The sequence below is a fragment of the Oncorhynchus gorbuscha genome, linkage group LG24 (assembly GCF_021184085.1).
Source record: "Oncorhynchus gorbuscha isolate QuinsamMale2020 ecotype Even-year linkage group LG24, OgorEven_v1.0, whole genome shotgun sequence".
In the NCBI taxonomy this organism is placed as follows: Eukaryota; Metazoa; Chordata; class Actinopteri; order Salmoniformes; family Salmonidae; genus Oncorhynchus; species Oncorhynchus gorbuscha.
The window spans coordinates 14373111-14395702 of record NC_060196.1 but is presented as its reverse complement, the minus strand read 5'-3'; the positions used below and the strand labels follow the sequence as shown (position 1 = coordinate 14395702).

Sequence of the window (22592 nt, the reverse complement as noted above, 5' to 3'; positions counted from 1 at the left end):
CACTGAACAAAAATAAAACGCAACATATAAAGATCCATAGATGACGCTATCTCAATCGCACTCCCACACTGCCCTTTCCCACCTGGACAAAAGGAACACCTATGTGAGAATGCTGTACGATCATTGACTAAAGCCCGCGTTCAACAGCATAGTGCTCACAATAGGCTAATAACCCTGGGATTAAACACCTCCCTCTGCAACTGGATCCTGTACTTCCTGACGGCCGTCCCCAGGTTGTAAGCGTAGGGAACAACACATCTGCCACGCTGATCCTCAATACTGGGGTCCCTCAAGGGTGCGTGCTTAGTCCCCTCCTGTACTCCCTGTTCACCCATGACTGCATGGCCAAACACGACTCCAACACCATCATTAAGTTATGATGACACAACAGTGGTAGATCTGACAACAATGAGACAGCCTATAGGGAGGAGGTCAGAGACGTGACGGCGTTATGCCAGGGCAACAACCTCTCGCTCAATGACAAAGGAGCTGATCATGGACAGGAAAAGGCTGGCTGAACAGGCTCCTATTAACATCACGGGGCTGCAGTGGAGCGGGTCGAGAATTTCAAGTTTTTTGGTGTCCACATCACCAACAAATTATCATGGTCCAAACACACCAAGACAGTCATGGAGAGCGCACGACAACATATTTTCCCCCTTAAGAGACTGAAAAGATTTGGCATGGGTCCCCAGATCCTCAAAAAGTTCTACAGCTGCACCATCGAGAGCATACTGACCAGTTGATCACCGCATGGTATGGCAACTGCTCGGCATCTGACCGTAAGGAGCTACAGAGGGTACGACCTATACATCTCTGGGCCAAGCTTCCTATCATCCAGGACCTATACACTAGCCGGTGTCAGAGGAAGGCCCAAAGAATTGTCAGACTCCAGTCACCGACGTCATAGTCTGTTCTCTCTGCTATAGCACGGCAAGCGGTACCGGAGTACCAAAGTCTAGCACCAAAAGGCTCCTTAACAGCTTCTACCCCTAAGTACCCCGTGTATATAGCCTTGTTATTGTTATTTTTTGTGTTTCTTTTTATTTTACCATTTTGACTTTAGTTTATCTACTAAATATTTTCTTAACTCTTTCTTGAACTGCATTGCTGGTTTAGGGTTTGTAAGTAAGCATTTCACAGTAAGGTCTACACCTGCTGTATTCGGAACATGTGACAAATACAATTCGATTTTATTTTATTTGGTCCCATGTTTCCTGACTTAAAATAAAAGATCCCAGAAATGTTCTGGAGGCACAAAAATCTTGTTTATCTCAATTGTTGACACCCTTGTTAGTGAGCATTTCTCCTTTGCCAAGGTAATCCATTCACTTGACAGGTTTGGCATATCAAGAAGCTGATTAAAGACCATGATCATTACACATGTGCACCTTGTGCTTGCGACAATAAAAGGCCACTCTAAAATGTGCAGTTTAGTCACACAGCACAATGCCACAGATGTCTCCACTTTTGAGGGCGTATGCAATTGGTATGCAGTAATGTCCACCAGAACTTTTGCCAGAGAATTGAATGTTTGTTTCTCTGCCATAAGCCACCTCCAACGTTGTTTTAGAACATTTGGCAGTATGTCCAATTTGCCTTACAACCAAATGTATGTATGGGGTCATGTGGGCGAGTGGTTTGCTGATGCCAACATTGTGAACCGAATTCCCCATGGTGATGGTGGGGCTAAGGTATGGGCAGAATAAGTTAAGGACAATGAGTGCAATTTCATTTTATCGATAATTAGAATATACATAGATACTGCGACGAGATCTCGAGGCCCATTGTGAGGCCAATTATTTTAAGCTATCTGTGACCAACAGATGCATATCTGTATTCCCAGTCATATGAAATCCATAGATTAGTGCCTAATTAATTTATTTAAATTGACTGATTTATTTATTTGAACTGTAACTCAGCAAAATCTTGGAAATTATTGCATGTTGCGTTTATATTTGTGTTCAGTATAGTTTCTTCGGGAAACGGATTTCACGGGGGTGCTAAAGATAAGTGGCAAACAAAACACTTTGTCATGCACTTCCCTGACATCTCACTATCACTTCCCTCCCTCTCCCTATCATGAAGCATTTAAGTTATATTCAAGAATGAATGGCTACGTTCATTTAAAAGTCCGAAGATGTACCAATCGCATACTTAATCAAACTAAGGAAACATTTAGTAGGACATTACACAGAACATGAAAGGAGGATGTGAGGAAACATAACAGTTCGTAACCATCCAACAAAACAACGGTGATGGGTTAGACAGAAGACATAACACTAACAGTGACTATATGAGAGGGCCTGTCTAGGCACACTTAGAAAAAAAGGTGCCATTTTATGTTCAAAGAAGATCCCTTTCGGTTCCAGGTTGAACCCTCTTGAGTTATATGTAGAACCCTTTCCACAGAGGGTTATACATAGATACCCAGAATTATTCTAGGTTATTTGATTTGATTCTACCTGGAACCAAAAAGGGTTCTCCTCTGGGGACAGTTGAAAAACCCTTTTGGAAACCTTTTTTTCTAAGAGTATGGCGGTATGTCGTATGTTTAGAATTGAATATGTGGATGGATTCTGAATCTCTGAAAGGTGGTTGTGAGAAGAGGGATTTCCTCATTTGGAAGGCAGTAGCTCTACACAACATACCATGGAACATTGTTGCTGTGAGAAATATTGAGGGATGGCCAGCATCTGAGGAGTGTTGACTTTAGAGTGCCAGTAGACTGTAACAGGTCATGAAAGCACAATTTTTGACAAACCAAATTATGCTTTGAAGGTTTACAATATAATTGTGAAGATGGTACTAATAGGCAGCCAGGGTAGACAGCCAGTGTTGCATAGTGGCAGTATGTAGGCACTCCCAGGGTTTGGTATACGCTGATCTGGTGATTGTATTGATATCAGTATTCATAGGCCTAAATCATTAGTAAACACAAAATATATCCATTATATATATATATATATATATATATATATATATATATTGTCTATGTCGCTGCTCAACTCAAATATTTTACATTTAAAGACATCAATATCTCTGATGGGAAACTTGATGTATAGTATCTAACGACCATATACCTGTAATCTGAAGTGTGGAAAGCCATAGGGAATGTCCTACATATTCATTAAGGCACACCGCAATGTTTATTGTTGGCATTTTTGAAAGCTCAGGAAATATACATAAAAAATAAATAACTGTTTTTTTTTTACACTTTTTTAACCCTCTATTTTGTTGGTGTGAAACTACAGTGCCTCCATACTTCCATATATTTTTATGGGTTACATTCAGACAAGTCCCATGGGGCTTGTGGGGGGTCGTAGAGGAAAACGGAGAACATCATGTTGTTCCTGAGATTCTCATCTTTCCATAGAGTGGTCTTATTAGACGAAAACGCTACAGTTTTCGTGGAAGACCGATTTTCGGGATGTCTCCTGATCTGACCAACAGCGCAGTAGCTCTGCCACTTTCAAGCCGCAAAAGTGGAATGAAAACATAGGCAGATGTGGGGGATTAAAACGCAGCCCATGCAAGAAAACAGGTATCACTACCTTAAACTAACAGATTTTGATGGGCGATCTAAAAAAAAGATCATGTGCCAAAGTTTTGTCATGAAAATGTCATCAGATGGCATAAACATTTAATCTTGATGGCGGAGAGAAAATGTAAGTTACAAAGTCAATTTCCTGCAATTCTACACATTTTGCCATGATTTATACCATGTTACTAATATCTGAGTGAGAGTGACTAACAGAATCAATAGGGGCCCCCTAGATGTCAGAGCCATGATTACAGGCCCTGGTTCGATTCCTGCAGGCATCACAACAACCACAGCTGCTCCAACTACAACCTGTTCACATACAACATAAATACCACTTTATTTCTATGATGGGAATGAGATATGAATATCAGAAGATCGATTTCAAGCCGAACAGGACATTTGTTTACAATGGCAACAAAAAACCTTTGGACCTTCTCCACTATGCAATCTGGTTTCAGAGCTGGTCATGTGTGCACCTCAGCCACGCTCAAGAGCCTAAACGATATCATAACCGCCATCGATAAGAGACATTACTGTGCAGCCGTATTCAACTACCAGGCTAAGGCTTTCGACTCTGTCAATCACAACATTCTTATTGGCAGACTCTACAGCCTTGGTTTCTCAAATGATTGACATGCCTGTTTCACCAACTACTTCTCCGATTGAGTTCAGAATTTCAAATTGGAGGGCCTGTTGTCCGGATCTCTGGCAGTCTCTATGGGGGTGCCACAGGGTTCAATTCTCGGGCCGACTCTCTTCTCTGTATACATCAATGATGTCGCTCTCGCTGCTGGTGATTCTTTGATCCACCTCTGCGCAGACGGCATTGTTCTGTATACCTCTGGCCCTTCTTTGGACACTGTGTTAACTAACCTCCAGATGAACTTCAATGCCATACAACTCTCCTTCCGTGGCCTCCAACTGCTCTTAAATGCAAGTAAAACTAAATGCATGCTATTCAACCGATCTCTGCCCGCACCTGCCCGCCAGTCCAGCATCACTACTCTGAACTTAGAATATGTGGACAACTACAAATACCTAGCTGTCTGCTTAGTCTGTAAACTCTCCTTCCAGACTCACATTAAACATCTCCAATCCAAAATTAAATCTAGAATCGGCTTCCTATTTTGCAACAAAGCATCCTTCACTCATGCTGCCAAACATACCCTTGTAAAACTGACCATTTTACCGATCCTCGACTTCGGTAATGTAATTTACAAAATAGCCTCCAATACTCTACTCAACAAATTGGATGCAGTCTATCACAGTGCCATCTGTTTTGACACCAAAGCCCCATATACTGCCCACAACTGGTCACCCCCAAAGCCAATTCTTCCTTTGGTCGCCTCTCCTTCCAGTTCTCTGCTGCCAATGACTGGAACGAACTGCAAAAATCTCTTAAGCTGGAGACTCTTACCTCCCACACTAGCTTTAAGCACCAGCTGTCAGAGCCCCTCACAGATCACTGCACCTGTACATAGCTCATCTGTAAATAGCCCATCCAATCTACCTCATCAACATACTGTATTTATTTCTTTATCTTGCTCCTTTGCACCCCAGTATCACTACTTGCACATTCATCTTCTGCTCATCCTACCATTCCAGTGTTTCATTGCTATATCGTAATTACTTTGCCACCATGGCCCAATTTATTGCCTTACCTCTCTTATCCTACCTCATTTGCACATACTGTATATAGATTTTTCTACTGTATTATTGATTGTATGTTTTTGTTTATTCCATATGTAACTCTGTGTTGTTGTATGTGTCGAACTGCTTTGGTTTATCTTGGCCAGGTTGCAGATGCAAATGAGAACTTGTTGTCAACTAGCCTACCTGGTTAAATAAAGGTGTAATTAAACAAATTAAAACATTAAAATAAAATCAATTTATTGAAATTGGTAACAACATTATCCAAATAAGAGCATCATTACAACACTAATCTAATCTAAAAACGATATTGTGTGCCTCTGTGTGGGTGGTGCGGGGAGGAAAGACAAAGAGAGAGCAAAAAGTTAATATTGGGATTTGGTACAATCCTAGATCTATGATCAGGGGCAACTATTCAGGGTAAGGGGGTTCAGAGGCGGTGAAACACACAACGAGACATTTTGAGCAGGAATGTCAGCGCAGCATCAGCTCTGTAATAATCTTCCTCAGTTCTGATTTGCTAGCTCTTCTCAACTTTAATTAGGACAAGCATAGAAAAAGAAAGAATAGAATGGGAGACAGAGAGTACATTTACATTTACATTTAAGTCATTTAGCAGACGCTCTTATCCAGAGCGACTTACAAATTGGTGCATTCACCTTATGACATCGAGTGGAACAGTCACTTTACAATAGTGCATCTAAATCTTAAAGGGGGGGGGTGAGAGGGATACTTATCCTATCCTAGGTATTCCTTAAAGAGGTGGGGTTTCAGGTGTCTCCGGAAGGTGGTGATTGACTCCGCTGTCCTGGCGTCGTGAGGGAGTTTGTTCCACCATTGGGGGGCCAGAGCAGCGAACAGTTTTGACTGGGCTGAGCGGGAACTGTACTTCCTCAGTGGTAGGGAGGCGAGCAGGCCAGAGGTGGATGAACGCAGTGCCCTTGTTTGGGTGTAGGGCCTGATCAGAGCCTGGAGGTACTGAGGTGCCGTTCCCCTCACAGCTCCGTAGGCAAGCACCATGGTCTTGTAGCGGATGCGAGCTTCAACTGGAAGCCAGTGGAGAGAATGGAGGAGCGGGGTGACGTGAGAGAACTTGGGAAGGTTGAACACCAGACGGGCTGCGGCGTTCTGGATGAGTTGAAGGGGTTTAATGGCACAGACAGGGAGCCCAGCCAACAGAGAGTTGCAGTAATCCAGACGGGAGATGACAAGTGCCTGGATTAGGACCTGCGCCGCTTCCTGTGTGAGGCAGGGTCGTACTCTGCGGATGTTGTAGAGCATGAACCTACAGGAACGGGCCACCGCCTTGATGTTGGTTGAGAACGACAGGGTGTTGTCCAGGATCACGCCAAGGTTCTTAGCGCTCTGGGAGGAGGACACAATGGAGTTGTCAACCGTGATGGCGAGATCATGGAACGGGCAGTCCTTCCCCGGGAGGAAGAGCAGCTCCGTCTTGTCGAGGTTCAGCTTGAGGTGGTGATCCGTCATCCACACTGATATGTCTGCCAGACATGCAGAGATGCGATTCGCCACCTGGTCATCAGAAGGGGGAAAGGAGAAGATTAATTGTGTGTCGTCTGCATAGCAGTGATAGGAGAGACCATGTGAGGTTATGACAGAGCCAAGTGACTTGGTGTATAGCGAGAATAGGAGAGGGCCTAGAACAGAGCCCTGGGGGACACCAGTGGTGAGAGCGCGTGGTGAGGAGACAGATTCTCGCCACGCCACCTGGTAGGCGCGACCTGTCAGGTAGGACGCAATCCAAGCGTGGGCCGCGCCGGAGATGCCCAACTCGGAGAGGGTGGAGAGGAGGATCTGATGGTTCACAGTATCGAAGGCAGCCGATAGATCTAGAAGGAGCACAAGGGCTGTTACTCTGAGGGTAAAAAGACAGGTGACAAGGGAGATGTCAAACTGGTGTCGTATGTGTGTATATGTGTGTGTGTACTTACCTCACTAGAGGTCTTAATTCAAACTCTGAGCTCTTGGAAGAATGGGGCAAATGGGTTGAGAAAAGCTGGCTTCCTTTGGGCCACCTTGTCATGCACTTTGTTCCATCTTCAGGGTTCATCATCTTGGGTTGATTCCAACCTACAGCATATATCCAACATAGTTTGTGAAATCAATTGAGGCATTGAACAAATACAAATAACACAACTAAACACACCTACTTCAAACTACTTGCTAACTAACAAAACATTGCTACACAATTCCGCAGATTATTTGACCAGACTCACAAAATGTATATTTTTTTCTGTGCCACCAAATGTTTGCATGCCACTTGTAAAGTGAACAGGTTAACTAATCCTGTTATATTGTATGGAACAATGTTGTTTAAATTAATCTAAATGGTTAGCGGGGACAGGGTATACCGACACTCCTGGCCTGCAAAACAATGACCGATGACATATGTCGCCCAGCTGAGAGGCGACCGAACGAATCCCACAGGGTTGAGGAGGTCACTGTGTCCCGGTGTGGTTGCTGTCCATGCTCTCCCCATTGACTAGTAGACTATATCACGGTGACATCTAGATGGCTACCAATATGAGTTCATTATTGTGTAGGCTGCCATCTTGCCTGAAATATAATCATAGGAGGGAAACTTTACTAGCTACCGCCCGCGACACTGTGATAGGCTACAGCTGCCCCCTGCACCATAGGTCAGCAAGCTGCTCAATACAACACTGGTCATTCGCACATGGTTTACTGGTATGTGTAAAATGCTGCCTGTCAACCCGGAAAAAAACGTTGCACTGGTATTATACAGTGAGCTCCAAAAGGGTTGGGACAGTGACACATTTGTTATTTTGGCTCTGTACTCCAGCACTTTGGATTTGAAATGATACTATGAGGTAAAGTGCAGACTTCTTACAGACAGCTTTCATTTGAAGGAATTTTAATCCATATCAGATGAGCCGTTTAGAAATGACAATACTTTATTTACATACGTCCCCATTTCAGGGGACCAACAGTATTTGGATAAATTCACTTATATGTGTATTAAAGTAGTCAAAACTTTAGTATTTGCACACAATTATTACAAATTATTGTGACTCTACAAACTTGTTGGATGCATTTGCAGTTTGTTTTGGTTGTGCTTCATATTATGTTGTGCCCAATAGAAATCAATGGTGAATAATGACGAGTGAGATAGTTAGACACACAAATATCACACACCCTTCAAAATGCTAACCTTATTGTAATGGTGAGAGGTTAGCATGTCTTGGGGGAATGACATGAAATTCTGGATTTACTCATCTGGTTAAGAAAAGTCGGGATTGTCCATCTGTAGACGCTATACAGACGCTCATACTATCAACAAACTATCTGTTGATAAACAACTGCTTCCTAAGATTATGGTTAGGTTTAGAATAAGGGTTAGGGTAAGGGTTACATTTCTGGTTAGGGCAGAGGTTAAGTTTAGGGTTAGAGTAAAGGTTATGGTTATGGTTAGGGCTAGGGTTAGTTGAAATGTTACTGATAGTCTGTAGACCACCTACAGATGGACTAATCCAAATAAGTGTTGCCGAGTGCAGTCGCAGACATCAACACATCCAGAGCTCTTAGATCATATCAGTAACAAAGAAGGCTTTGATAAGAAGTCAACCGTCAAGAAATAACAAGTACTGGAACACAGATCACATACTAAGCCCTTTGTTCTCCCTTAGTCTGCTGTGAAAACACCCCACGATGGCGTAACCAAGTCTTTTTTTAGGATGTTGACGTCAGGTACTAGGCCTAACCAAATTTTATTTTATCCAGACCTGGAACTATTCTGGTTTGTGCTGGGATTCTGTTGTCTTGACAATGCCAACTGAAAAAAAGTGTAATAACTGAATTGATCAATGAACGAACATACAAATGAAAGGATAAATTCATTAAATTGCTAGCCAATATATATATTTTTTATTTCATCTTTTAATTAACTAGGCAAGTCAGTAAGAACAAATTCTAATTTACAATGACGACCTAGGAACAGTGGGTTAACTGCCTTGTTCAAGGAAGAACAACAGATTTTACCTTGCCGGCGCGGGGATTCGATCGAATAACCTTTCGGTTACCTGCCCAACGCTCTAACCACTAGGCTACCTGCTGCCCCGATATCAAGGTCATTTGTTCCATCCAATTGAACGTAGATTTAAACATGCCTTACACTGGATTACATGGTTGTCACACAATAGATGAAAACCTGTGATATCAATGCAATAGTTATGTATGTAGGCACTCCCAGGGTTTGGTATACGCTGATCTGGTGATTGTATTGCTATCAGTATTCATAGGCCAAAATCATTAGTAAACACAGAATATATAAATGAATATATATATATATATTGTCTATGCGATATATATTGTCTATGTCGATGCTCAACTCAAATATGTTACATTTAAAGACATAGATATCTCTGAAGGTAAACTTCATGTATACATATCCATTAAGGCACACCACAATGTTTATTGTTGGTATTTTTGGCCAAGCCATTTCCTGGAGTATGGCCAGCCTCATCCTCTTTGTCAGGTGATTTTCACGAAGACTGTCCTGCTACTGTTACTAAAACAACAGGTGATCATTCATTTTGTGAAGCACCCAGCTGGGGGGAGGGGAGGGGGGGGGGTTCTACTAAACTACTAAACTAACATATGGAATTGTTTCGTGACAGTCATATCATGGATAATTTAGCTACATGATTTTGAATTTTGGGGTAACTTTATTTGTCTACATTATTATTATTTTTATGAAAAGTCGAATTTGGCCTTTACTGGTATAGCCCATAGAAACATATTGAATAACATATTAATAATTGGCACAAAAAAAAGACAGTCAAATGAGTAATGAGGAAAAAGTGTTTGACGTGTCTGTCCTGTATCTATGAGACATAAGAAAGCTTGGGATATATATATATATACTTTTTATTAAATTTTTTACACATATTTATCCCCTTATTTTTGTTGGGGCGAAACTACAGTGCCTCCATACTTCCATATATTTGTATGGGTTACATTCAGACAAGTCCCATGGGGCTTGTGGGGGTCGTAGAGGAAAACGGAAAACATCATGTTGTTTCTGAAATTCTCAACTTTCCATAGAGTGGTCATATTAGACAGATATCTCTACCTTAAATTGACCAATTTTGATCAGCGATTTTTTTTAAATTACGTGGTAAAGTTTTGTCATGAAAATGTCATCAGATGGCATAAACTTTAAACATTGAATGGCCTCTCTCTTGATGGTGGAGAGAAAAATGTAAGTTATGAAGTCAATTTCCTGCAATTCTACACATTTTGCCATGGACTTAGAGAACATTTTGCTATTTAATCAGGCATTTCTTGCAAATCTACTTATTTTGCCAAGGGGCAGAGAGACATTTTAGCTGTTTTTAAGCACATTTACTGCATATCTACACATCTTACACAGCTACATTCTGTAGCTCAGTTGGTAGAGCATGGCGCTTGTAACGCCAGGGTAGTGGGTTCAATCCCCGGGACCACCCACACATAGAATGTATGCACACATGACTGTAAGTCGCTTTGGATAAAAGCGTCTGCTGAATAGCATATATTATTATTATTATATTATCTTGCCATGGTTCAGAGAGATAATTTTGCAATTTTATATCACTTGTCTGTAGAAACATTTTGCAGTTTGAAAACACATTTTCTGCAGTTCTATACATTTTGCCATGGGGTGGAGACAACCTTTAGCAATTGTATTAAATATTTCATGCAATGCTACTCATTTTGCCATGGGGCAGAGAGACATTTTTGCAGTTTTTAAACACATTTCCTGCAATTCTACACATTTTGTCATGATTTATGCCATGTTAATAATATCTGAGTGAGTGTGACAAACAAATGAATAGGGGTCCCCTAGATGTCAGAGCCCTGGGCAAGTGCCCGGTCTGTATTCGGCCATGATTACAGACCCTGGTTTGATTCCAGGCTGTATCACAACCGGCCATGAATGAGAGTCCCATATGGCAGCGCACAATTGGCCCAGCGTGGTCCGGGTTAGGGTTAGGCCATGGTAGGCCATCATTGTAAATAAGATTTTGTTCTTAAATGACTTGCCTAGTTAAATAAAGGTTAAAGTAATGATTGACTGTCATTTCTCTTTGCTTATTTGAACTGTTCTTGCCATAATATGGACTTGGTATTTTACCAAATAGGGCAATCTCCTGTAAACCACCCCTACCTTGTCACAACACAACTAATTGGCTCAAACACATTAAGAAGGAAATATGAGCTATGAGCAGCAAAACACATAAAGAAACTTCCAGATTCTACCAGTGAAATGAAAATGTGTTCATTCTAGCCTGTGTTTTGGATCATTAAGATGTTTGTGAAAATAACGTAATGTTGTTCATATCGTAATAACTATATGCCGTGGCAGAGCCAGGGTGAAATTTCGCTTTAAGCCTGTTAAGAAATTGATAATGTTTCTGACTTCTACTGTTGCCTGCATATTTGAGTATATTCTTTTTGAGTAATCTGGTATTTGTCGTTTATTACAATACAGAAGCAAGCAGATTAAGTTTAAACCATTATCAATCGTAATGTGCAACATTGGTTTTGGGGGCAGCCAATTGATAATCAGCACTTGGTCCAAATATAATTTGTGAAGGCATTGTTATTGATGGGAGTGAATGTGTTGTATCAGTTATTCAGGTATGTTCGGAGTGATGCAATTGTGACAGGAAGCTCAAAATGATTTTATTTATTAGGATCCCCCATTAACCGATGCTTATGGCGACAGCTAGTCTTACTGGGTTCCGACATATAACGAAAAAGACATTACAGACTAAATACTTTTCAATTTACATATATTTTTTAAATGTGAACATGTAGTGTGTGTGTGTGTGTGTGTGTGTGTGTGTGTGTGTGTGTGTGTGTGTGTGTGTGTGTGTGTGTGTGTGTGTGTGTGTGTGTGTGTGTGTGTGTGTGTGTGTGTGTGTGTGTGTGTGTGTGTGTGTGTGTGTGTGTGTGTGCATCTATCAGTTACACATACTGTACATGTCAGTACATGTACACAACAAGTAGATCACATGGAGGAGAGACATTGTGCCGTGAGGTGTTAGTATATTTGTTTTTTGAAACCAGGTTTGCTGTTCACTTGCGCTATATAAGATGGAAGGGAGTTCCATGCACTCATGTCTCTGTATAATACTCTATGTTTCCTTGATTTTGTTCTGGACCTGGGGACTGTGGAAAGACCTGGAGACTGTGAAAATACCCCTGGTGGCATGTCTGGTGGGGTAAGTGTGTGTGTGTGTGTGTGTGTGTGTGTGTGTGTGTGTGTGTGTGTGTGTGTGTGTGTGTGTGTGTGTGTGTGTGTGTGTGTGTGTGTGTGTGTGTGTGTGTGTGTGTGTGTGTGTGTGTGTCAGTGCTGTGTGTAAGTTGGCTATGCAAACCATTTGGAATTTACAACATATAAAAACAAGTCTTTCCTCAAATCTTAGCCAAGAGAGACTGGCATGCATAGTTTTAATATTAACCCTCTGAGTACAACGACGTGCCACACTATTCTGGGCCAGCTGCAGCTTAACTAGGTCTTTCTTAGCAGCACTTGACGATACGACTGGACAATGATCAAGATAAGATAAAACTAAAGCCTGCAGGACTTTAGCATCTCTTTATTACAGACAGACCTCTCCTCATCTTTACAACCATCGAATCTATATGTGTTGACCATGACAGTTTACAATCTAAGGTAACACCAAGTAACTAAGTCTCCTCAACTTGTTCAACAGCCACACCAGATTCATTCAGACAAGTCCCATGGGGCTTGTGGGGGTCGTAGAGGAAAACGGAAAACATCATGTTGTTTCTGAAATTCTCATCTTTCCATAGAGTGGTCATATTAGACAGATATCTCTACCTTAAATTGACCAATTTTGATCAGCGATTTTTTTTTAATTACGTGGTAAAGTTTTGTCATGAAAATGTCATCAGATGGCATAAACTTTAAACATTTAATGGCCTCTCTCTTGATGGTGGAAAGAAAAATGTAAGTTATAAAGTCAATTTCCTGCAATTCTACACATTTTGCCATGGACTTAGAGAACATTTTGCTATTTAATCAGGCATTTCTTGCAAATCTACTTATTTTGCCAAGGGGCAGAGAGACATTTTAGCTGTTTTTAAGCACATTTACTGCATATCTACACATCTTGCCATGGTTCAGAGAGATCATTTTGCAATTTTATATCAATTGTCTGTAGAGACATTTTGCAGTTTGAAAACACATTTTTTGCAGTTCTATACATTTTGCCATGGGGTGGAGACAACCTTTAGCAATTGTAATAAATATTTCATGTAATGCTACTCATTTTGCCATGGGGCAGAGAGACATTTTTGCAGTTTTTAAACACATTTCCTGCAATTCTACACATTTTGTCATGATTTATGCCATGTTAATAATATCTGAGTGAGTGTGACAAACAAATGAATAGGGGTCCCCTAGATGTCAGAGCCCTGGGCAAGTGCCCGGTCGGTATTCGGCCATGATTACAGACCCTGGTTTGATTCCAGGCTGTATCACAACCGGCCATGAATGAGAGTCCCATATGGCAGCGCACAATTGGCCCAGCGTTGTCCGGGTTAGGGTTAGGCCATGGTAGGCCATCATTGTAAATAAGATTTTGTTCTTAAATGACTTGCCTAGTTAAATAAAGGTTAAAGTAATGATTGACTGTCATTTCTCTTTGCTTATTTGAACTGTTCTTGCCATAATATGGACTTGGTATTTTACCAAATAGGGCAATCTCCTGTAAACCACCCCTACCTTGTCACAACACAACTAATTGGCTCAAACACATTAAGAAGGAAATATGATCTATGAGCAGCAAAACACATAAAGACACTTCCAGATTCTACCAGTGAAATGAAAATGTGTTCATTCTAGCCTGTGTTTTGGATCATTAAGATGTTTGTGAAAATAACGTAATGTTGTTCATATCGTAATAACTATATGCCGTGACAGAGCCAGGGTGAAATTTCGCTTTAAGCCTGTTAAGAAATTGATAATGTTTCTGACTTCTACTGTTGCCTGCATATTTGAGTATATTCTTTTTGAGTAATCTGGTATTTGTCATTTATTACAATACAGAAGCAAACAGATTAAGTTTAAACCATTATCAATCGTAATGTGCAACATTGGTTTTGGGGGCAGCCAATTGATAATCAGCACTTGGTCCAAATATAATTTGTGAAGGCATTGTTATTGATGGGAGTGAATGTGTTGTATCAGTTATTCAGGTATGTTCGGAGTGATGCAATTGTGACAGGAAGCTCAAAATGATTTTATTTATTAGGATCCCCCATTAACCGATGCTTATGGCGACAGCTAGTCTTACTGGGTTCCGACATATAACGAAAAAGACATTACAGACTAAATACTTTTCAATTTACATATATTTTTTAAATGTGAACATGTAGTGTGTGTGTGTGTGTGTGTGTGTGTGTGTGTGTGTGTGTGTGTGTGTGTGTGTGTGTGTGTGTGTGTGTGTGTGTGTGTGTGTGTGTGTGTGTGTGTGTGTGTGTGTGTGTGTGTGTGTGTGTGTGTGCATCTATCAGTTACACATACTGTACATGTCAGTACATGTACACAACAAGTAGATCACATGGAGGAGAGACATTGTGCCGTGAGGTGTTAGTATATTTGTTTTTTGAAACCAGGTTTGCTGTTCACTTGCGCTATATAAGATGGAAGGGAGTTCCATGCACTCATGTCTCTGTATAATACTCTATGTTTCCTTGATTTTGTTCTGGACCTGGGGACTGTGGAAAGACCTGGAGACTGTGAAAATACCCCTGGTGGCATGTCTGGTGGGGTAAGTGTGTGTGTGTGTGTGTGTGTGTGTGTGTGTGTGTGTGTGTGTGTGTGTGTGTGTGTGTGTGTGTGTGTGTGTGTGTGTGTGTGTGTGTGTGTGTGTGTGTGTGTGTGTGTGTGTGTGTGTGTGTGTGTGTGTGTGTGTGTGTGTGTGTGTGTGTGTGTGTCAGTGCTGTGTGTAAGTTGGCTATGCAAACCATTTGGAATTTACAACATATAAAAACAAGTCTTTCCTCAAATCTTAGCCAAGAGAGACTGGCATGCATAGTTTTAATATTAACCCTCTGAGTACAACGACGTGCCACACTATTCTGGGCCAGCTGCAGCTTAACTAGGTCTTTCTTAGCAGCACTTGACGATACGACTGGACAATGATCAAGATAAGATAAAACTAAAGCCTGCAGGACTTTAGCATCTCTTTATTACAGACAGACCTCTCCTCATCTTTACAACCATCGAATCTATATGTGTTGACCATGACAGTTTACAATCTAAGGTAACACCAAGTAACTAAGTCTCCTCAACTTGTTCAACAGCCACACCAGATTCATTCAGACAAGTCCCATGGGGCTTGTGGGGGTCGTAGAGGAAAACGGAAAACATCATGTTGTTTCTGAAATTCTCATCTTTCCATAGAGTGGTCATATTAGACAGATATCTCTACCTTAAATTGACCAATTTTGATCAGCGATTTTTTTTTAATTACGTGGTAAAGTTTTGTCATGAAAATGTCATCAGATGGCATAAACTTTAAACATTTAATGGCCTCTCTCTTGATGGTGGAAAGAAAATGTAAGTTATAAAGTCAATTTCCTGCAATTCTACACATTTTGCCATGGACTTAGAGAACATTTTGCTATTTAATCAGGCATTTCTTGCAAATCTACTTATTTTGCCAAGGGGCAGAGAGACATTTTAGCTGTTTTTAAGCACATTTACTGCATATCTACACATCTTGCCATGGTTCAGAGAGATCATTTTGCAATTTTATATCAATTGTCTGTAGAGACATTTTGCAGTTTGAAAACACATTTTTTGCAGTTCTATACATTTTGCCATGGGGTGGAGACAACCTTTAGCAATTGTAATAAATATTTCATGTAATGCTACTCATTTTGCCATGGGGCAGAGAGACATTTTTGCAGTTTTTAAACACATTTCCTGCAATTCTACACATTTTGTCATGATTTATGCCATGTTAATAATATCTGAGTGAGTGTGACAAACAAATGAATAGGGGTCCCCTAGATGTCAGAGCCCTGGGCAAGTGCCCGGTCGGTATTCGGCCATGATTACAGACCCTGGTTTGATTCCAGGCTGTATCACAACCGGCCATGAATGAGAGTCCCATATGGCAGCGCACAATTGGCCCAGCGTTGTCCGGGTTAGGGTTAGGCCATGGTAGGCCATCATTGTAAATAAGATTTTGTTCTTAAATGACTTGCCTAGTTAAATAAAGGTTAAAGTAATGATTGACTGTCATTTCTCTTTGCTTATTTGAACTGTTCTTGCCATAATATGGACTTGGTATTTTACCAAATAGGGCAATCTCCTGTAAACCACCCCTACCTTGTCACAACACAACTAATTGGCTCAAACACATTAAGAAGGAAATATGATCTATGAGCAGCAAAACACATAAAGACACTTCCAGATTCTACCAGTGAAATGAAAATGTGTTCATTCTAGCCTGTGTTTTGGATCATTAAGATGTTTGTGAAAATAACGTAATGTTGTTCATATCGTAATAACTATATGCCGTGACAGAGCCAGGGTGAAATTTCGCTTTAAGCCTGTTAAGAAATTGATAATGTTTCTGACTTCTACTGTTGCCTGCATATTTGAGTATATTCTTTTTGAGTAATCTGGTATTTGTCATTTATTACAATACAGAAGCAAACAGATTAAGTTTAAACCATTATCAATCGTAATGTGCAACATTGGTTTTGGGGGCAGCCAATTGATAATCAGCACTTGGTCCAAATATAATTTGTGAAGGCATTGTTATTGATGGGAGTGAATGTGTTGTATCAGTTATTCAGGTATGTTCGGAGTGATGCAATTGTGACAGGAAGCTCAAAATGATTTTATTTATTAGGATCCCCCATTAACCGATGCTTATGGCGACAGCTAGTCTTACTGGGTTCCGACATATAACGAAAAAGACATTACAGACTAAATACTTTTCAATTTACATATATTTTTTAAATGTGTGTGTGTGTGTGTGTGTGTGTGTGTGAGTGTGTGTGTGTGTGTGTGTGTGTGTGTGTGTGTGTGTGTGTGTGTGTGTGTGTGTGTGTGTGTGTGTGTGTGTGTGTGTGTGTGTGTGTGTGTGTGTGTGTGTGTGTGTGTGTGTGTGTGTGTGTGTGTGTGTGTGTGTGCATCTATCAGTTACACATACTGTACATGTCAGAACATGTAAACAACAAGTAGATCACATGGAGGAGAGACATTGTGCCGTGAGGTGTTAGTATATTTGTTTTTTGAAACCAGGTTTGCTGTTCACTTGCGCTATATAAGATGGAAGGGAGTTCCATGCACTCATGTCTCTGTATAATACTCTATGTTTCCTTGATTTTGTTCTGGACCTGGGGACTGTGGAAAGACCTGGAGACTGTGAAAATACCCCTGGTGGTGTGTGTGTGTGTGTGTGTGTGTGTGTGTGTGTGTGTGTGTGTGTGTGTGTGTGTGTGTGTGTGTGTGTGTGTGTGTGTGTGTGTGTGTGTGTGTGTGTGTGTGTGTGTGTGTGTGTGTGTGTGTGTGTGTGTGTGTGTGTGTGTGTGTGTGTGTGTGTGTGTGTGTGTCAGTGCTGTGTGTAAGTTGGCTATGCAAACCATTTGGAATTTACAACATATAAAAACAAGTATTTCCTCAAATCTTAGCCAAGAGAGACTGGCATGCATAGTTTTAATATTAACCCTCTGAGTACAACGACGTGCCACACTATTCTGGGCCAGCTGCAGCTTAACTAGGTCTTTCTTAGCAGCACTTGACGATACGACTGGACAATAATCAAGATAAGATAAAACTAAAGCCTGCAGGACTTTAGCATCTCTTTATTACAGACAGACCTCTCCTCATCTTTACAACCATCGAATCTATATGTGTTGACCATGACAGTTTACAATCTAAGGTAACACCAAGTAACTAAGTCTCCTCAACTTGTTCAACAGCCACACCAGATTCATTCAGACAAGTCCCATGGGGCTTGTGGGGGGTCGTAGAGGAAAACGGAAAACATCATGTTGTTTCTGAAATTCTCATCTTTCCATAGAGTGGTCATATTAGACAGATATCTCTACCTTAAATTGACCAATTTTGATCAGCGATTTTTTTTAAATTACGTGGTAAAGTTTTGTCATGAAAATGTCATCAGATGGCATAAACTTTAAACATTGAATGGCCTCTCTCTTGATGGTGGAGAGAAAAATGTAAGTTATAAAGTCAATTTCCTGCAACACCAAGTAACTAAGTCTCCTCAACTTGTTCAACAGCCACATCAGATTCATTACCAGATTCAGCTGAGGTCTAGAACTTATGGAGTGATTTGTACAAAATACAATGCTCTTAGTTTTAGATATGTTGTTGGGCAACACAATGGCCATTTATGTGGCAATCATATTTCTATGAATACTTCTGACCAGTTGTGTTCATCATTTCAGCTCTTGATTAGTTGCAAAGGAATGCAGAATGATTTGATTGTACCTAAATGTTTTGTGGGGAGATTGTGTGAGAATACAGTACGTACGGTATGTTCAGAATTTCACAAATCATAGAATGAGTTGCATTCTGAATCTGTAGAGTGGAAGACAATTCCCCAAGTTTTCATTCAACCTGTCAGTCATATTTGTTGTCAATGTTGTATGCTGTTCCAAGTATACATCCCCAGAAATGTTCTACTTGCATTAATATTTTTGGGATTTACTGGTATACGCCCACACCATTCGGCAGTTGGGGTACACCTACACCATTCCAACACTTTTTAATATACTTAACTATCATTTATGGGAAGGAAAACTATTTCACTCTTAAAAGTAATTCTAGGTCATATTTAAATAGAAATCTGGAAACACTGGACAATTACTTTATGCTGGATACACTGCTGGGAGAGCATACTTAGGCACTATTGAGGAGTAAACCATAACCCTTTTAAGATGGGTAGATCTTTTTTAATTCCCAATGAAGTGATCATTTCATACTGTTCATGAATTTAAAAAAAAAAAACCTGTGTGTCATCATTGGGTGTGTTTGTTCTCACATGTGCATATGTACATTTGTTTTGGTTTTAGAATTGCCTTGGGATATCTGAATAACAAACAATACAATTACTGATCAAAGTCATGTATAAAACATTACATTATGTATTACAATCAGTTATACTTTATACATAGTGTGTCTGGGGATGTGTAGTGTAGGTCCATATCCTGCTGGATAGGATTAGGACTTAATGGCTCATTAGTTGGAGAGAGTTGACACTATTTTCAGCAGAAATGGAGGATAGGACACAACTGAGCACACCTTTTTTGAGGAGACTCAAAACCAAAGTTTCCATTACATCAGCCTTCATCATAATGATGTCATCAAGACTGTTCCTCATACTATAAAAGCTGTAGCAATACTCAGGTGTATACTCAGGTGTATCATCACAATTGAAGAGCATTGTTGAACTGCCAGCCCTTTTTAGGAGTAAACTGAAAAACCTACATCCATAACCACATTTTTTGTGGGTAAGTCTGTTTTTAATTGATGTATTAATTTATTTCTTATTTAACCAGGCAAGTCAGTTAAGAACAAATTCTTATTAACAATTTTTTTAGGATATTGACTTCAGGTACTAGGCCTAAACAAATATTATTTTATCCAGACCTGGGACTATTCTGGTTTGTGCTGGGTTTCTGTTGTCTTGACAATGGAGAGGCCACCTGACAAAAAGTGTAATAACTCAAATGTATCAATGAATGAACATACAAATGAATGGATGAAATTGCTACCCAATACATATATTTTATTTATTAACATTTATTTAACTAGGCATGTTCATTAAGAACAAATTCTTATTTACAATGACCACCTAGGAACATGGGTTAACTTCCTTGTTCTGGGGTAGAACGACAGTTTTTTTACCAGAAAAAAAATTGTGAAGGGCATTTACTATAGTGATCTCCTATATTTAATGTGTCATTGTCATTCTGTTTGTCATTATTTGTCTTTTACCTTATGAATGATGTTGTCCTAATGACATCACCCTTATTCTGTGATATTAGAATAATAAGAAAACCGTTTGAAGATGAATGCAACAATTATCGCAGTCCTTCTTCTGATTATAGGTAAGTTGATCGATTCGTCTGTAAATTGTAAATAATTTGAAATGGCTAAAATATATTCTAAAATTGATTCTTTAATTCTTGCCACGACAACCACAGCTGCTGTAACTACAGCCACAGTAGCCGCCAACACAACCACAGCTGCTGTAACTACAGCCACAGTAGCCGCCAACACAACCACAGCTGCTGTAATTACAGCCACAGTAGCCGCCAACACAACCACCGCTGCTGTAATTACAGCCACAGTAGCCGCCAACACAACCACAGCTGCTGTAACTACAGCCACAGTAGCCACCAACACAACCACAGCTGCTGTAATTACAGCCACAGTAGCCACCAACACAACCACAGCTGCTGTAATTACAGCCACAGTAGCCGCCAACACAACCACAGCTGCTGTAACTACAGCCACAGTAGCCACCAACACAACCACAGCTGTTGTAATTACAGCCACAGTAGCCGCCAACACAACTACAGCTGCTGCCACAACAACCACAGTTGCACCAACTACAACTACAGCTGTCGCCACCACAACTACAGCTGGCGTAACTACCACAGTTGCTCCCACAACAACCACAGCTGCTGCCACATCAACTACAGCGGCTGCCATGTCAACCACGGCTGCTGCCACATCAACTACAGCGGCTGCCATGTCAACCACAGCTGCTGCCACAAGAACCACAGCTTCTCCGACTACAACCACAGCTGCTGCCATGTCAACCACAGCTGCTGCCACAAGAACCACAGCTTCTCTGACTACAACCACAGCTGCTGCCATGTCAACCACAGCTGCTGCCACAAGAACCACAGCTTCTCCGACTACAACCACAGCGGCTGCCATGTCAACCCCAGCTGCTGCCACATCAACTACAGCGGCTGCCATGTCAACCACAGCTGCTGCCACAAGAACCACAGCTTCTCCGACTACAACCATAGCTGCTCTAACTACAACAACAGCTGCTGCCCTTTCAACCACAGCTGCTCTAACAACAACCGCAGCTGCTGCTACGACAATCACAGCTGCTCCAGCTACAACTACTAAAAAACCCACGGTTGCCACAACAACATCCATTGTTGCTGCATCAACCACAGCTGCTGCCTCCAGTGGAATATGCTTCAAGACAAGTCTTCTCACAATCTGCCTGGCTGTGATGTCAAATCTGGTTCACTCATACCGGTAGACTAATCATCATCTTGATAGCATACCTCAAAATACATGTATCAAATCCTATTCATAATTGTTTATAGAGCGGTTGATTCGAGCCAAGAATGCTGATTTGCTGAAAGCCATAGCCGTATACCATGGGTATGACAAAAAAAAAATCTTTACTGGTCTAATTACACTTGTAATCAGTTTATAATGGCAATAAGGCACCTTGTGGTATACGGCCAATATACCATGGCTAAGAGCTGTATCCAGGCACTCCGCATGCCTAAAAACAGCCCATAGCTGTGGTGTATTGGCCATATGTATTGGCCCATAGCTGTGGTGTATTGGCCATATACCACACCTCCTTTGGCCTTATTGAATATAATGAAATATATATAATGAAAATATAATAATATGTATTTTGAAGACAGTAAAGATTCCTAGAGAGAAACTGAAATATCTGTAGGATCTTCTTAAACAACTGCTGCTACTCGGTCCCCTTTAAGCTTAAATAATCATCCTTGTAGTCACAGTTATAACTTCTTTAGTTATTTTGTACTTATTTTAACTAAACATTGTATTTTGTGCTATTATGCACCTCACCTTAATTCAGTATGAAACAAAAACTATTTAACTACTTTGAATAAATTGTGATCAATCTACACACAATACCCTATCATGAAAAATAAAAAACTGGGTTTTAGACATTTTTGCAAATGTCAGAAACACCTTTTTTACATAAGTATTCAAACCCTTTGCTATGAGACTGGAAATTGAGCTCAGGTGCATACTTTTTCCATTGATCATCCTTGAGATGTTTCTGCAACTTGGAGTCCACCTTTGGTAAATTCAATTGATTGGACATGATTTGGAAAGGCACACACCTGTCTTTATAAGGCCATACAGTTGACAGAGATTGTCAGAGCAAAAACCAAGCCATGAGGTGTAAGAAATTGTCTGTAGAGCTCAGAGACATGATTGTGTCGAGGCACAGATCTGGGGAAGGGTAGCAAAAATGTTCTGCAGCATTGAAGGTCCCCAAGAACACAGTGGCCTCCATCATTCTTAAATGGAAGAAGTTTTCCAAAAGGCATCTAA

The 22592-nt window shown here is 40.7% G+C and overlaps 1 protein-coding gene across 1 annotated transcript in view; it reads left to right on the top strand.

The window, feature by feature from the left end:
• LOC124013312 (histidine-rich glycoprotein-like) overlaps window positions 1-22273 on the top strand; it is a 31372-nt gene extending 9099 nt beyond the window's left edge. Inside the window, exons 2-3 of the mRNA XM_046327582.1 lie at window positions 20285-20347; window positions 20444-22273. Of these exons, the coding sequence (XP_046183538.1) occupies window positions 20285-20347; window positions 20444-21386 (1006 nt within the window). The 3' untranslated portion in view covers window positions 21387-22273. The remainder of the gene's footprint in view (window positions 1-20284; window positions 20348-20443) is intronic.
• Window positions 22274-22592: the final 319 nt, after the last annotated feature.